The 16,446-nt window shown below is 44.7% G+C and overlaps 1 protein-coding gene across 1 annotated transcript in view; it reads left to right on the plus strand.

Moving 5' to 3' along the window:
- Positions 1-262: 262 nt before the first annotated feature.
- The window catches only part of ehf (ets homologous factor), a 39,507-nt gene continuing 23,323 nt past the window's right edge, over positions 263-16,446 (plus strand). Inside the window, 5 exon segments of the mRNA XM_086008073.1 lie at positions 263-342; positions 2,435-2,553; positions 3,116-3,349; positions 5,476-5,526; positions 7,252-7,329. Coding sequence (XP_085864199.1) covers positions 2,439-2,553; positions 3,116-3,349; positions 5,476-5,526; positions 7,252-7,329 — 478 coding nt within the window. The 5' untranslated portion in view covers positions 263-342; positions 2,435-2,438.

Genomic DNA, 16,446 nt, shown 5'->3' on the forward strand with positions numbered 1-16,446 from the left:
ACATTTAGGACAATAAACTTTCAAATTATTGAAGTAATTCATGGAATGCACCTTAGGATTTCTCTATACATTTGCGTTCCACAGACACAGATATTAAATTACACCTCTGAGGCATTATAATGGCAGAACACAGGAGAGACTGTCACTCCAATTGTGTGGAATTTTTCCATGAAGTATTTTGCATAATAACAGATTACTCTGTGACCTCAAAGAGGGTGTGTTTGTTTTATATATATAATGATCAAAAATTCAGCAACACAATTCTTATCTTGCTGTGAGACATTACTATTCTATAAGTCTGTGTGGAGTTGCTGTCTATTCTGGATGTATATTCGGTTATGAGTGAGTAGACTGTTTTTGTATAAATATATTATTTCTAGTGTAGGAATGTAACAAACTTCTAAATTAAAGAAGTTGCAAAACAAAAGCTGACTAGGCACTGAGACTTGAGTCTAGACAATAGAATCATAGAATCATAGAATTGTTACAGCAAATAAGGAGGCCATTTGGCCCGTCAAGCCCATGCCGGCCCTCTGCAAGAGCACTTTGGCAGGTCCCATCCCCCCCGCCCTTTCCCCGTAGCCCTTTTTCTTTCAGGTACTTATCCAATTCCCTTTTGAAAGCCACGATTGAGTCTGCCTCCACCACTCTTTCAGGCAGTGCATTCCAGATCCTAACCACTCGCTGAGTAAAATTTTTTTTCCTCATGTTGCCTTTGGTTCTTTTGCCAATCACCTTAAATCTGTGTCCTCTGGTTCTCGGCCCTTTCGCCAATGGGAACAGTTTCTCTCTGTCTACTCTGTCTAGTTTGAGAGGATTCCAGAACAAAGCAGATTCCTGCCTTTCCAGAGGCACCATCAGAATTTGCCCCTGCACTTGCTTAAAAACCTATTCGATCTCCAGCTTTTTCCAGTTCTGATGAAGGGTCATCGACCTGAAACGTTAGCTCTGTTTTCTCGCTCCACAGATGCTGCCTGACCTGCTGAGTATTTTCAGCATTTTCTGTTTTTATTACCATCAGAATTTGGTTTGTCTATGATTCCTTTGCCTGCTGTTTTAGCAGACGGTTTAACTCATTTAAAGTAAATGGATTAAGGCATGTATTAAAACAATGTAGAAAGTAATGTCATAAGAACAGTGCTTCTCAAACATTTTTGGTTGAAGGACCCCTTTTCAAATTGATTAGTAATCATGGATTCCCCCATCTAAATTATAATATTATATAGTACTCATAATATGAAAGTGCTGCATGTAAAGAGTGTTTTACTAATGCTTTTAAGAAGAGGTATTTACTTACAGATATCAGTGAGATGGGTATACCTGCTTCTCACACCAATTCTGGGTACTGCACAGCAACAGATGGCCACTATTAGCCACTTAGTGCTGGACAATTTTTAAAGGCGTCAGCAGGCTGGCCAAGGTGAGTGAGGGCACGAGCACCCGTGCACATGCTGGGATGCTGCTGGAAGCATGATTCACAGCCATACCGTTCCACTGGCATGTTCTGTAACAGCTGCACTGTGGGATTGTATGTGTTTGCGTGAACATGTTCAGGCACGTGTTTGACGGGCCCCCGCAGGTGCTCTGATCACGTGTCGGGAGGAGGGCGCAGGGTCGCGGTGCCAGGGAGAGGAATGGGCTCGACCGGCAGGGAGCACTCGTTGCAAAGTGAGTGAGAGCTGTGGACCTCTGTGAGGAGGCAGGCCCAGGCGTTGAGAATAATTCGCAAGAGCTGAATCAGTGTCGGTTTTGTAAAGAGGAGCAGGCTTGAAATTACATCCGGCCGCCTTCGTCGCAGACCACCTGGAAAGTCTCTACGGACCCCAGGACCCCATTTTGAGAAACACTGTCATAGAACACATTATGACCTAAACATTGTTTTGCATCGGACTACTGGTGCGAACTAGGTGCAGGGAACGATCACTGCCTGGAACGGGTAGCGGCGAAGCACACCCAATATTGGGCCTCATTTACATGAGACCAGCGAACTGCAGGCGCCTGCTGGACTCTCCAAGGCAGCGCGCCAGCAAATAGGATTTCAATTCTCATTTAGGCTCTGAGAGAGGTGGGGGCAGCGATCGGGGGAGGGAGGCGGTCAGGAGAGGGAAGGGGGCAATTGGGATTGGGGGAAAGAGATTGGGGGGGATGGGGTGATCAAGAGAGGTGGGAAATGATTGGGAGAGGGAGGGGCTGATATTACCAGATCAACGCTTAACATATTTGTATGATATTTCACTGTTATTTTAAAGCAGGCATGAAGCGATTTATCTTAAATGAGTTACCCCACCAAAATAGTGGACAGTGGAATGTTACAGAAATGGGTTAAGCATTGTCTGCTGCCATTGCCTACAATAATTTCTTGGCTTTTATATCTTTTCGGTAAAGAAAAACTATTTGGTGTACAGAAATTAACCTGTTTAATTACATTTTACAGCATCATGTTAGACTATTTTGGTTACTACAGCTACTCAACAGACCTAACTCTTTTCAGCCCTTTGACCTCACCATTTCTTTATGGACATTTGGAATTCTCCTACCAAGAGGACCATAGAAGTAAGATCAATTTAGTCCTTTTTTAATGTTTAGACGATTGTCAGGCCGACCTTTTACAAATGTTACCTAAATGTGTAAAAGAGGATTATCTGGAGGGAAAGTAAATTCCAGAGACTCTTCCAATTAGCCTGTAGGAGAAGACAAGCTCTTTTGGTTCTTTTATTCTTTTGTCCGTTCGCAGCCCCGCCTTCAATCTAGTTCCTTTTCTCTCCAGTTTTGAAGAAGGGTCAAACCCGAAACGTCAACTCAAATTTCTCTCCACGGATGTTGCCTGACTTGCTGAGTTTTTCCAGCATTTTCTGTTGTTATTTCTCCAAAATTCTACTTCATCTATCTAATTTTAATTTTTACCCTAAGCCTAAACGATAACTGAGTAGCAGATTGGGACAAAATTATATATATTATTTCATGATTTTGTAGTTACCAGCAGGGGGAGGGGCAAGTAAAACAGTGTTTTTGGTACTCTGTGTAAATGATGATGGTTAAGAATGCCTCTAAGTAGGATTTTGGTATATTTGCATTTAACTGATATGTGTTAAGATAAAGCTGTGATTTGTTTCAGTTTCTGATGTATCCTGGACCTCAAGTGTTCCTGAACAGTGGAGTAATTGGCAGGTTTGGGAATGGCTACAGTTCTGCTGTGATCAGTATAAACTAGATGCAAACTTCATTTCCTTTGCTGAGTTCAATATTAATGGCAGTCAGCTTTGCAACATGACTCAACAGCAGTTTATCAGCGCAGCTGGGAATTATGGAGAGATCCTTCACAATATTCTGCACCAAATAAAAGGCAGAGGTTAGAGCTTTCGCCTTTGATTTACATGAAGTTCGACAGTTAGTAAAAAACAAAATTGACAGCCATGATAAAAAAAATGAGAAAAAGCCTGCTCTCTTGGCTCGTTCAGTAACTCAGTGGGCAAGTACACTGCCGGGTGTGATACTGAGCTACGCAGACCAGAATGTCACAGCTTCAATCCTTGGTTTATGCTACATTAGCTGATCATAACCACGGTGATGATGGGGAACTACAATTGACCTTAATTGGGCTTATACTCTCTGGAGTTTAGAAGAATGAGAGGGGATCTCATTGAAACTTATAAAATTCTAACAGGACTAGACAGACTAGATGCAGGAAGGATGTTCCCGATGGCCGGGGAGTCCAGAACCAGGGGTCACTGTCTAAGGATAAGGGGTAAGTCATTTAGGACAGAGATGAGGAGGAATTTCTTCACCCAGAGAGTGGTGAACCTGTGGAACTCTCTACCACAGAAGGCAATGGAGGCCAATTCATTAAATATATTCAAGAAGGAGTTGGATATATTTCTTAAGGCTAAAGGGATCAAGGGATATGGGGAGAAAGCAGGGACAGGGTACTGAATTTGGATGATCAGCCATGATCGCATTGAATGGCGGAGCAGGCTCGTGGGGCCGAATGGCCTACTCCTGCTCCTATCTTCTATGTTTCTATGTTTAATGATCCCTGGCATGTCAGGAGAAAAATAAGGTCAGGTTCCTGATTCTGATCACTATACAGTGACCCTGCTGGAAAGTGTGCTTGTGTGGATGTCAAGTGAGGACAGAAATGAGCTCAGCTGTGATGCCCCATCCCCGCCCCAGCATGGTTGAGCAGCCAGCTGAGCCTCACCATGTCGAGTCGCACTTGAAGAAAGGCCACCAAGTTGAAGCGCTGAAAAATTGCTGCGCCTTTGTAGGCCAGCAATCTTTTAGCAGCAATATTTTAGCAGATTGGGGAGAAAATTGGAGAAAAACGATTCTCCGATGTTCAACCCAGTCACCTGGAAGGTTACCACAGGAAAACCACAACACACATCAGGCAAAGCGGGAGATATGCACAATGCTTCTGCTCACATCAATACAACAGAAGGTTCCCCATAACATCTGACATTCAAATTTCACATTAAAAAAATTTCTGTACCATGCTGCCAATTTTTTTTTTAGGTCACTGCTTCTCAGTAACGTTTACTGATTTCTGTACTGATTGCAGTACAAATGGGAATCACTCTTCAAGCCTTGTGTTTGCCACTTTAGCAGCAAGGGCAAAGATATTTTCAGGACCTGTTGTCAATGCCATGTTAATCTGCAGACAATGGCTTTGATTGTATTTGTGCAAGACACATTCCTCTGGTCCTCATATCATTGTATCATGACTCTGAGATCAAATTCTCATGAGAACACTTCAAACTGACAGATTCATTACTTTGTTCAAAGCACTAAACTTTCACTGTCGATTGTATGCAAATGTGTTGACGTATTGCTGAGTGTGGGAATGTGTCCAGTTTGTCCATTCTGCAATTTAAATAAAAATATATGATTAAACTATCAACAAAAAAGGTTACAATGTTACCATTAGTAATTTGTGATTGATCAAAAAGTATTTAATTATGGGATACTGGAGCTATAAAGACATTTACTACCTAAAGCTTTAATTAAAACACTGGTCTATTACCTCCGGCACCTGGGTTGTAATCCAACCCAGGATGTTGGAGTGACAGTCGCCTCTGGATGTAAAGATACAACATGTAACAAGTTCCTGGTGGGCATGGGCCACAAACCAAAAGTGCCCCAATTTTCCATTGATTCGCATTAAATTGCCAATTACAGTCTGAGCACTGCAGGACAGCCGTTGTGGGGAATGGTAAACGAATACTGGTGCGGTTTGGTTTCTGGTGTGAAGTTGAGGCTGAGGCACATGGTTGGAGCCAAGCAGAGAGAGCTTTACTCTCATCTAACTACAGTATACTAGATCTGATGTGGGAATGCTTGAAGCTAACACTGGATGCTCAAAATAGAAACGATTCCAATCTCCAGCACTAACATCCCTAACCTCGATGAGCATAAAATTCACACAAAAAAGTAATTAGAAAACATATATTACATTTGTTGCATTACTTCCTTTAACAGAGGTGTCTCAAGTGAGTAATTCTGTGGACAAAGAGCATCATATTGATGAAAGTAAGTAAAGCACTGATTGCACAATTGTGATCTCTATATATAATTCTTAACTAATTGTTTTCTTTGTTTGGTAAATTATTTTGTAATTCCTCTCTTCCCTTTTTTCATATCTCCCTGAACTTTGCACCATTATTTGGCTGCCAGCTCTAGGTCGGAAGGTTGTTGAATTGAGCCACATATCAGAGCTGAAAAGCTACCCCTACCTCAGCACATTCGCCGCTAAATCTTCACCTGCCTTTGTCACCTCCAGACTTGATTACTCAGCGTTCTGGCTGACCTACCATCTTCCCGCCTCCATAAAGCTCAACTTATCCAAAACTCTGCTGCCAGCATCCTATCTTGCATCAAGTCCTGCTTGCCCATTACTCTTGCCCTCACTGACTCAACGCCTCAAGTTTAAAATTCTTATTCTCATGATTAAATCACCACATGACCATGTCTCTCCCTGCCTCTGTAACTTCCTCCAGCCTACAACCTCTCTCTCCCATACTCTCCATTCCTGACTGTCCTCTTGTGTAAACATATGAGCAAACGAATTAAGGATGGAATCAGTCATATTATTTGGTGGTAAACTCACCCAGGGGAGAAACTAAATGCCTTCACCTGCCTAGTTTCTGGAATCTCCTCCCTGAACCCCTCCATCTCCCTCTCCTTCTTTAAAAAACTCCTTAAAGCACACTTCTTTGACCAAGCTTTTGGTCACCCATCTTAATTACTCCCGCTTTGGCTTGGCATCCATATATTTTCTTTATGCTTCTGTGAAATGTTTTGGGATGAAGGTGCTATATAAATGCAAGTTGTTCTTGTTAAATGCTAATCTAGGCTGATATTCCAATGCGGTGCTGTCCTTCAGCTGAGATGATTGGCAGGCTAAAAAAAACTTGCATGTATATAACTTCCTTCAAGTCTTCAGGATGTCCCAAAGCACTTCACAGATGAGAGTAAATGAACTTCCATATATTTACCATTACCTAGAAACCCTGGAAACCCAGCTCAATATGGGGATAATTAATGTCCTGCCTGACAGAATGTTGAGAAATGGAGAACAGGACATACATGCCCCATAATTATTATTCAAATGAAGCTGCTGCCTGAATTAGGCATTTCCCTTGCCACCGGAAATGTTGGTGGAAAATTGAATGGGCACTAAAGCGAGTGGGGCTCAGGCAGAATGAGGCGCTGGCCCATTTTCCAATCCTGCCCGCCCAATTTATACCAGTAAAACAGGCAGTGCTGATTGGAAAATTTAAGCTTGAATGTTCAAATGGAAAAATGTTCCATAAAATATTCCAAGAAATGTAAATGTTAGAAATGTAAATGCCAGACATATTGGATGAGACATTAAGAGTAGCAAGAGCAAGGAAAATATCTAAGAAGTAATTTGTGACCTATATGTTGTAAGCTTTTTAAAACATATGAGTAAACTAATTAAGGATGGAATCAGTCATATTATTTGGTGGTATTCTCACCTGGGGAGAAGCGAAGTGCCTGTCTGCAGTACTTGAGGACAGAAAGCAAGTATGTCTCATGTTGGTTGGTCAATGGAATGCCATTGATGAGGTCAGGCACTCTCCTTCTCCTTGTCCAAAGCTGTGGCTCAGAGGAGGCCAGTGAAAGCTACTTGGAATGGGAGGAATTGCATAAAAGAAGAAAAAATAAAAAGTGTAAAAATAAGTTTTAAAAAACTCAATAAATGTTTCACTAATCTGTATATTCCATTTTAAGGCACTTCAAGCTCTGGGCAAAAGTCACAAGTTTACAAAAGAAGCCGAGGATGCCACAGTTCTGCAAAAACAGAAGTTGGTGAGTTAGCATTCCAGGATCATCCTGGAGGGTACGGACAATCTCAGATTCATTTTCTCAAGGCAAGCGGCCTTCTCTGACCCTACTCCCCTGGTCCTTCCACTCGTACCACAAATACTAAGTGTGAGGAACTCATGGGCTGCCTTGCCTCCAAAATTGAGATCGTCTACACAACTGTTTCTGCCGTCACCTCCTTCTCTCCTCACCCCTATGTGTAACCGAACCTCAAACCCATACTCATCCATCCCCAAAGCACTGTATTATCCTATACTTTTTCTTTCTTCTCCCTATCTGGCCTCTCCAAGATAATCTCTTCTGTGACTCACCTCCTATTCCCTCGATCCTCTTCCCACCCAATCTTTGGCTCCTCAATTACCTTTCCTATTCTCATGACATTGCAATTCTATTTTTTTCATTGCTCAAGCACCTTTCTCCTCTCCTTCAAACCTGTTGTCATCAGCTTCCTCCTCAGAACTCCCACCCTCAATTCCTCTGTCCACTTCAATTACTATCTAATTTCCAACATCTCCTTCCTCTCCAAAATCCTTGAATGTGTCATTGTCTCCCAATTTGGTGTTCACCTCTCTCACAGCTCTATTGGAATCACTTCAGTGGCATTCCTCCCCATCCAGAGCACCGATATAACCCTCACCAAAGTCACCAATAATACTCTTTGTGACTGCAATGCATTATCCCTCTTTGTTCTCCTTCACTTATTCGTGATCTTTCACACAGTCGATCATGTCACTCTTCTCAATGATTTACCTTCATGGGACTGCCCTTGTTGTATGGTGCCATTCCTACTTGTCCCAAAGCAGTCAACACATTTCCAGCAGTGGTTTCTCCTCCTGCCCCTGTCACCTTTGGTGTACCTCAAGATTTCACCTCAAACCTCTCCTTTCCTCATTTACATGTTGTCGTGTAGTGACATTAATTGTATGTGTAGGGTTGGTTTCTATAGGCATGCTGATTGTAAAGTCTGTGGTTTGTGCAGTTAATAAATACACAGACTTCAGAAGTAACAAACAAAACAGGTCTTTACTATTCGAAGGTCCGGGCGAATCTGCCCCAGAAATCCTGCTACAACACTTATATACTGGTGTGGTCACTATCGGTATTACAGTATACAGAAGCCAAACAAATAGTGCCACACCTAAAGTAGTTCCCTTAAAGGTGAACGGTTACATTCAATAGTTCCCTTAAAGGTAGACGGGTACATACACTACAATCCTCCCTTTTTAGCTTATTACTTACAGAGTCCCCATTAAACATACATATCTTCAACTTCCTATAAAACAAATTACAGCTATAATCTCGGTGGAGTCAATGTCATATAAAACAATTTACAAATATAATCTCGGTGGAAACAGTTCACAGGTTCCGTCTCTGCGGAAACAGTTCATAGATTCAGTCTCTGATCTTGACTCGTTCCGAACAACATTTCTATGGGGTAGCCGGTTCACCTGGCTAGCGTGACTCCTCCATAGCCTTTTTCTTGACGTAGCAGCTTGAACTTTCGTCCTGTTGAACCAGCAGTGCGGACTTTTACAACCAACTGGCTGTCTTGACATTTTCCAGTTTTTCAACTAATTTAGCTCCTTTCGTAGTGTTCCGCCTGAGATGGTAGAAGTGCTAATATTTTAGACAGTTATTATCTTCTGCTTCTTCTTTTTCTTTTCTGCCTTTTTGAAACTCTCGGAGCTCCTTTCTCGGCTGCCAGCTGTAGCGCCACCAACTCTCTATGTTCCTTAGACCTTAAGTGCTTCCTCCGGATTTCAGCACTTTGGGAGTTTTCATCACAAGCTGGGCAGACCACATCCTCGTAATATTCAGTGTCACTCAACAGGTCATGGTAATATTCGGGTTCGTCCTGAGTTAGGCCAGCGAGAGAGCCTTCTTCTTCCTCCTCACCCGTCGGTTCCTTCCCTAGACATCTTTCTTGAAAAGACTTCTTCATGCATTCATATTCATCCCGCTCTTCCTGGGTTGTCTGCCATTCCTTCACTATTGACCTCATTTGTGAGTTCAATACCTTCCCTTCCACCGGGGATTGCGGTATCAGGCTATTTAATCCTTCTACTGAAGCAGCTGTTTCAACATTCTTCTGTTCACATTGACGTGATTCAACGAACTCTTCATAGAGTAAACTGTAATACAAAATCTGTGTTGCCACCTCAGTTATTTCTGTAACTTTTGGGAGCTCCGAATTCCTTCCCTTTGCAGATTGAAGCTCGTGTTCCCATTGTGGAGTCTTGTCTCTCAGCATGTGAAGGAGTTGGCTGACCGTTAACTCTTCCGCGGGGACTCTGTGGATCAGAGTCTTCACCATTTCATCCACCTTGCCCTCCAATGCTTTCACCTTCCTTTCCTCTTGTACTTTGGTTTCAAGCGCTCGAAGAAGTTGTGCCTTGATGCTCCCAAGCTCATGTTCAGAGCCCATTCTTACAGTCTCTGTGTTTCTTACAGTTTCCTTCCCTTCCACTGAAAGGATTCCCAGTTGACTCTGCTCTTCAAGTCGTTGAACCTCGGTCATTGCCGCCTCATATTTGTCTTGGGTTTCCTCCAATATTTTTATGAGTTCTTGGACATCTTGTCTTTCATGTTCTGCCATGTCTTTCACCGCTAAATTCTCATCTATGGATGGAACTTCTACCGATGAGTCTGTCTTGGCCTTGAGCTCATCAAGAATTTCCTGCAGCCTTTGGACTTCTTGCTCATGTTCAACCTTTAGTTGTTCATATGCTTCTACTGAAACTAGCTTTTCGGAGGTTGCCGAGTTAATCCCCTCCAGAATTGTAGCCTGGGCCTCTTCATACTGTTCTTTCCACTTCTCACACTCTGCTTGTAAGGAGTCGTAGAGAAGAACTGGAATAAAATCCTGGCTTCCTGAAGATTCCTCTTCATTTGCTTCTTTCGCAATTTCCTGTTGGAGTTCAGCCAAGGCTGCTATGCTATCTGCCTCTTGAAGTCTCACTGCCATCAAATCTTCTTTATTCTTGCAGTCTATCTCAGTCATTTTCCCTTTATTTTCATTTAACTGAGTGATAAGCTCCTCTTGCAACATGGCCACATTATTCACATCAGGTAAAGAAGCGTTTCTCTTTTCCATGTCCAAGACTTTTTTTTGCATCTCTTTAAGTGCACACTGCGATTCAGCTTCTCTTAACCTTGCCTGCACTAGCTCCGTCTCCAATTGCAGAACAAAATCCTCAGTGTAGCGTGGTTTGCCTTTATGCTGTATCTCTAGATCATGCAAATATTCTAACTCCTGAACATCATAAGGGAGGTGTGATCGGTAATTGGTCACGATGGCTCTATGGTCGCTCTCTGCTTGAGCCAGCAGGTTCTGTTGTCTTTCCAGACTCTCCCATTTGGTGTCATAGAACTTTTTCATTGTTTTCATCTCCTGTACGAGACGGTAACTTAATTGTTCGAATTGTTGTCGTACTTTGAAATAACGTTGAGTTCGAGCTCGGTGTTCCTCCGTAATGCATATGTCTGTGACTTGAACAGACTCAGAATTCTCTGTCTTTATGCACGCCATCGTTTTTCCAACCTTAGTCAGTGAGTTCATGTTAACCTTGTTTTTCATACATGGGCTGGACTTATCGTCTTCCGGCTCAGAGTCTGAGCTGCTTGTCTGCACCGAGTCCTCACTCGTCATTGCTTGTTGGTAGTGCCATTCCATGTCTATTTTCTTGATCCACTCCCGTCCTAGAAGTGGTGGTCCTCCCTCATGTAGTACATACAAGTTCATTCTTGGGTGTTCTTTACCCCTATCTCTCACCTTGACTCTTATTTTTCCCATGGGGTATACTTTATGCCCCGTGTATGTCTGCAATACGAACTTGGTATCTCTTAAGGGTATGTGTGAGAATAGCCGGTGGTAATCCCCTCGATTTATGACTGATACAGCTGATCCAGTGTCCAACTCCATTTTCACTTGGACTCCAGCTATTTTTAGCATGACCCAGATAGTTTGTAGGTCAGCTTCCTTACTCACATGGTGGATACTCAGACTACCCAGCTCCTGGCCGTTTGGATCTGAGTCTGGATTCTGTTCGTCTGAACTCTTCTCAGCCCCCTTGTATACCTTGTTGTACTTTTCTTGTGATGGCTTCCTTTGGTTGTTGGTCTTCTTCCCTGACCGGCATACCTTAGCGATGTGACCCAGTTTGCCACATTTCCTACATTCTTGGTTCTTAAACCAGCATTGATTCTGGTCGTGTGTTGTCTTCCCACAACGATAGCATTTTGTTGTACTCGAGGTAATTTGGTCCACCCCGAGCGCCGCCGCCTTTAGTTGCATTTCCGCCGTTCCTTTCGCTGCGGCTTCGTGTGATGCGGCTATAAGGACAGCCCTGTCAAGTGTAAGGTCGTTCTCTTCTAGCAGGCGCTTTTGCGTCCCTTCCTTGGACACTCCACCTACGAACTTGTCTCGCAGTGCCTCTGTCAGATTCCCTCCGAACTGGCAGCATTTCGCTAGCCTACGCAGTTCGACCAAGTATTCTGCGTTGTTTTCGTCTTTCCGTTGCGTTCTTGCATAGAATTTGAATCGTTCAGCCAACATCAATGGTATGGGGTGCAAGTGGTCCTTCAGAACAACCACAATCTCTTCGAAAGACTGATCCGCCGGTTTAGCTGGTGCTAGTAAATCCTTCAAGAGCCCGTATGCCTTTGCGCCCATCGAGTTTAACAATGTTATCGCCTTGTCGTCTTCCTCTATTTTGTTGGCTTCACAATAGATCTCGATGCGTTCCACGTACGTGGCCCAGTCTTCTATTTCAGAATTAAAGTCGTTAATATTCCCTCGCTTAGGCATTTTTCTTCCCTTGGGAGCAGCACCAGTATTTCTTTAAGTATTCTTATTTATTTGTTTGTTTCTAAGATGGCGGTTTTCCCGCGAAAATGGCGGTTTCCCGCTCTTCCTTTCTCGCCCCGCCCACTTCAATGGCGGTTTCCCGCTTCTGGCGTCTTCTCCGCCTAATGGCGGCTTCCCGCGTTTCTTCCCGGTGGAAGGGGTACGCTTCCCCCACAGCGGACAGGTTCAGCCGCTGGCTGGCTTCCGCACAGCTCCCCTTACTCGGCTATGTCTTTTCCTCCCGCCCGCATGGCTCTACCGGCGCTGGGTACACCCCGTTAACGGAGGACAGTTCAGCCGCTGGACTGGCTCTCGCGCAGTCTCTCTCTCCGTCCCCGGCTCTGTCGCTCTCTCACCCGCACGTTCGGTGCTACCAGCCCTGGGTACCCCGTTGGTGGAGAACAGTTCAGCCGCTGGACTGGCTCTCGCGCAGTCTCTCACCCCGTTTTCGGCTGTGTCTCTCACCCACTCCCGCACGTTCGGTTTTGCCGGCTCTGAGTACCTCGTTGGTGGAGAACAGCTCAGCCGCTGGACTGGCTCCTCGCAGTCTCTCTCTCCGCACCCGGCTCTCACCCGCACGGTTCCCGTTCGCCTCCCCCAGCCCTCTCGCAGACCGGTGTTTCCCTCCCCGGCTGCGGCTGGGTTTCTCTTCCCGCGCCTACTCGCAGGCTCAGCGCTTCGTGGCTGCGGTCGCTGCCCGGATTTTTCCCGCCGATCGCGGTCCGGCTGTCACCCGATGCCGTTGGACCCGACTTTTGGCCGGCACAGCTCCCCCTCGACCGAGGTCGAGTGCTCTGCCCTTATCCTCCGGATACTTCTACACCTTCCCCTACTCACAGTCTCTTCGGCCGCCTTGTTCCCTGCTGATTGGCTCACTCCGCACCGTGGTAGAAGGGTAGTCAGTGCCTGTTGCTAATGGAAGCTTTTGTTGCTAAAGTCTTCCACCTTTCTCCTGCTGCAGCCTCGTGTTTTCTTCCAGCAGCACGACGAGGGCGGTTGCCTCTCTTCGACGCTCTTCTTGCTTTGGTAATCTTGCCGCAGGGTACGATCGGACTCGTCGCCACTGTAAAGTCTGTGGTTTGTGCAGTTAATAAATACACAGACTTCAGAAGTAACAAACAAAACAGGTCTTTACTATTCGAAGGTCCGGGCGAATCTGCCCCAGAAATCCTGCTACAACACTTATATACTGGTGTGGTCACTATCGGTATTACAGTATACAGAAGCCAAACAAATAGTGCCACACCTAAAGTAGTTCCCTTAAAGGTGAACGGTTACATTCAATAGTTCCCTTAAAGGTAGACGGGTACATACACTACACTGATGACACCCAGCCCTACCTTTCCACCATCACCTTTTAGTCATTATTGTTTCTGTGTTGTTCGACTGCTTGTCCAAAATCAAGTCACAAATAAGCCAGAACATCCTCCAATTAAACATGGGGAAGACGGATGCCAGACTAAGAACTCTGTACAGTTGTTAGATGCGCCTTTTGAAACTAAGCTGATCTTCAAATTCCTTAGCAAGACCATTTATTTTCACTTCACAAGATTGCCCTCCGCTATTCTTATCTCACCACCACCACTGCTGATATCCTCATCCATAATTTTCTTACTTCCAGACTCAATTTCTCTAATGCCCTGCTCGCCAGTCTCCTGAGCTTGCATTCCCCCTCAATTCCAGAGTATATCTGTCCTGTCTGGCTGCCTTGAGTCAGAATATTGTTCCCATTGAACATTGGCAAGAGCAAAGCCTCATGTTAAAAACTCTGTACCCTCATCATTGACTTCATCTCCCTTCCCAACTGGCTGCACCAGACTGTGCGTAACTTCTGTGTCCTGCATAACCCAGAGCTGAACCTCATACTCTAGCCACTATCAAAGACTGCTTTCTTACATCTCTGCAACATCATTTGCCTTCACTACTATCTTGTACTTCGCAGCTGAAACCTTAGCCATGCTTTCATTCGCTCCAGACTTGATTTCTCAAATATCCCTTCTCCATGGGACTTCCCTTGTGTGGTTCCACTCTTACTTGTCCCAATGCAGCCAGTACATTTCCAGCAATGGCTTCTCCTCCTACCTTGTATGGTCATCGCTGGGGCACCAATCCCCATCTGCCTCTTGAGCATCACACGACACAAACTCTAAATCATCCAAAACTCTTCCAGCTGAGTCTTGTCCAACACAAAATTCCATTTGCTGATCAATCTAACTCTTGCTAACCTACAATGGCTCCCCATCCCCCAGTGAATCAATTTCAAAAGCCTCATCCTCATCCTTGTATATAATCTCTTCATGGATCTCTTCCATCCTTATGTCCGAACAGAGCCCTTTGTTCCCCACCTTTGGTCTCCTGTGTATCCCGCTCCCTCGGTCGGTGGAAGAGCTGTCAGCTGTTTCAACCCCACACTTTGGAACTCCCTCTCTATAACCCTCTACCTCGCTTCCTCTTCCCTGCCTTTAAGTGCCTTTACATAACTTACCCATTTGACTTTGTCTTTGGTCACCTCTTCTAACTTCTAGCATTTATACTCTGTGTTTGTTCTTCTCCATAACACCATAGGACATTTTCCTATGTTAAAGTCACTATATCAACATAAATTTGTTGTTGTAGATGAATTGCATGAAGTAAATTCTGAGAGCAGTGTTTTATGAATGAGGATCCCTTTTGGGAACTAGTGTTCTGGCTAATTAATCACAACATCAAATAAGTAATCTAATTACTAATAATGCTTTAATACCTGTAACTGAAACCTAATAAAGACATGCTCAGACAGTGGGGCATTTCTGATATGCAATTGTTTATAGCTCCCACTGAACTGAACAGGTTGGTGTAGATGTTGACATCTTTCCAACACGCTACCCTTTCAGACGAATTTGTGTGAGGAAAACCTGTTCGACAGGTTAGGCTACCTTCTCAAGATTAGGTAGCTTTTTTTAAGAGGAATTTATTATGTTAATTACAATTGCTGGACTGTAATTATTAAATTATCTGTTGGGTTACTGAGGTGATGATGTCCTTATAATGACATGTTACCAGAACAATTGTACTTTGTTGCTAAAAGCAAACAAGATCCTTCCTCACAAGGCACTAATGTCTTTCAACTTTAAAAAAATTCGGTTTTGCGCCCCAAGAAGGAAGTGGAGCGCTAAATCAAACGTTCCACTTCCTTCCTGGAGCGCAACAGGCAGCGCTGCACACTGGGCCGGGCAGCACTGCCGTGTTGGAAGGCTCCTTCCCTCCCTTAAAAGGAAGGGCCATCGCTGCAGGCTCTGCAAGGGGAAAACTTAACTGGTCCCCGACGGCAGCCGCAATCCGGCCTGATCAGCCCGCTGCACTGCAGCAGAGGAAAAAAAATGAGAAACAGCATTTCAGAATTTTTGTCACTTACCTCGGCCACCTCGCCTTTAAGTATCGCCCCCCGAAGCGCCTGGCCTCCCGATGAACGCCTCCTGCAGCTGCCGGTATTTTTGCCCGGCGATGCTGCAGGGGGCAGAACTGAAGTCTGGGTCCGGGGCACTACCGGGGCGATGCGCTCGCTGATGACGTCATGATCTCCAGGCGAAGGAGATCGGGGCACAACGCCATACCGCCGCCGCAAACCTCCCGCCGAATATAGCGGGAGTCGATCTTCGCGCCATGCCTGGTCGGTAACTGAGGTGCAAAGGTGCCCAATTTCTTGTCCCATAGTTCTTATTAACATATAGATGACTGATCACACTGCTGTGATGAAATGAATCCGAAACAAAAAAGAACTCAAGCCAATTTAACTCATTCCAGGACATAGTTAGTGCAAAATTGGGATAGTTAGTGCCTGTTTTTTGGGCGCTACGAGTGCCTTTAGAGCTAAAATATGGCGTCCGTGGTGCATGTGCACACCTGTGGGGCAAATTGCGCCGGACGCCATATTGGTGATGGCGTTAGCATGCGTGCAGTGAACGTCCACCGGAAGTATGCAGAGCCGGCAGTTCATGACGTCAATCAGGGTGCAACGCTGATTGGACGCCAGTGGTGCCATTTTGAAGCTCAATGCTCCAACTAACCTCGCACAGATGAACACGCGCTCAGCAGTATAAAAGGGCCCCCCACGAGAGCTATTTAAAGGGATCATCAACCACACACAGTTTAGTTGCTGGTTGATTTCTTCTGGCTATTGGCATGATCCCACAAGTGTTGGGTGATTTCCACTGTTGTTTCAAGTTGCAAAAGTCTGCAGGGCATGGTGTGGCAGGTGCTGAAAGATGTTTTGTTGA

Source organism: Somniosus microcephalus, chromosome 15 (genome assembly GCF_052327205.1).
Source record: "Somniosus microcephalus isolate GS21.2 chromosome 15, FLI_Smic_1.0, whole genome shotgun sequence".
Taxonomy (NCBI): Eukaryota; Metazoa; Chordata; class Chondrichthyes; order Squaliformes; family Somniosidae; genus Somniosus; species Somniosus microcephalus.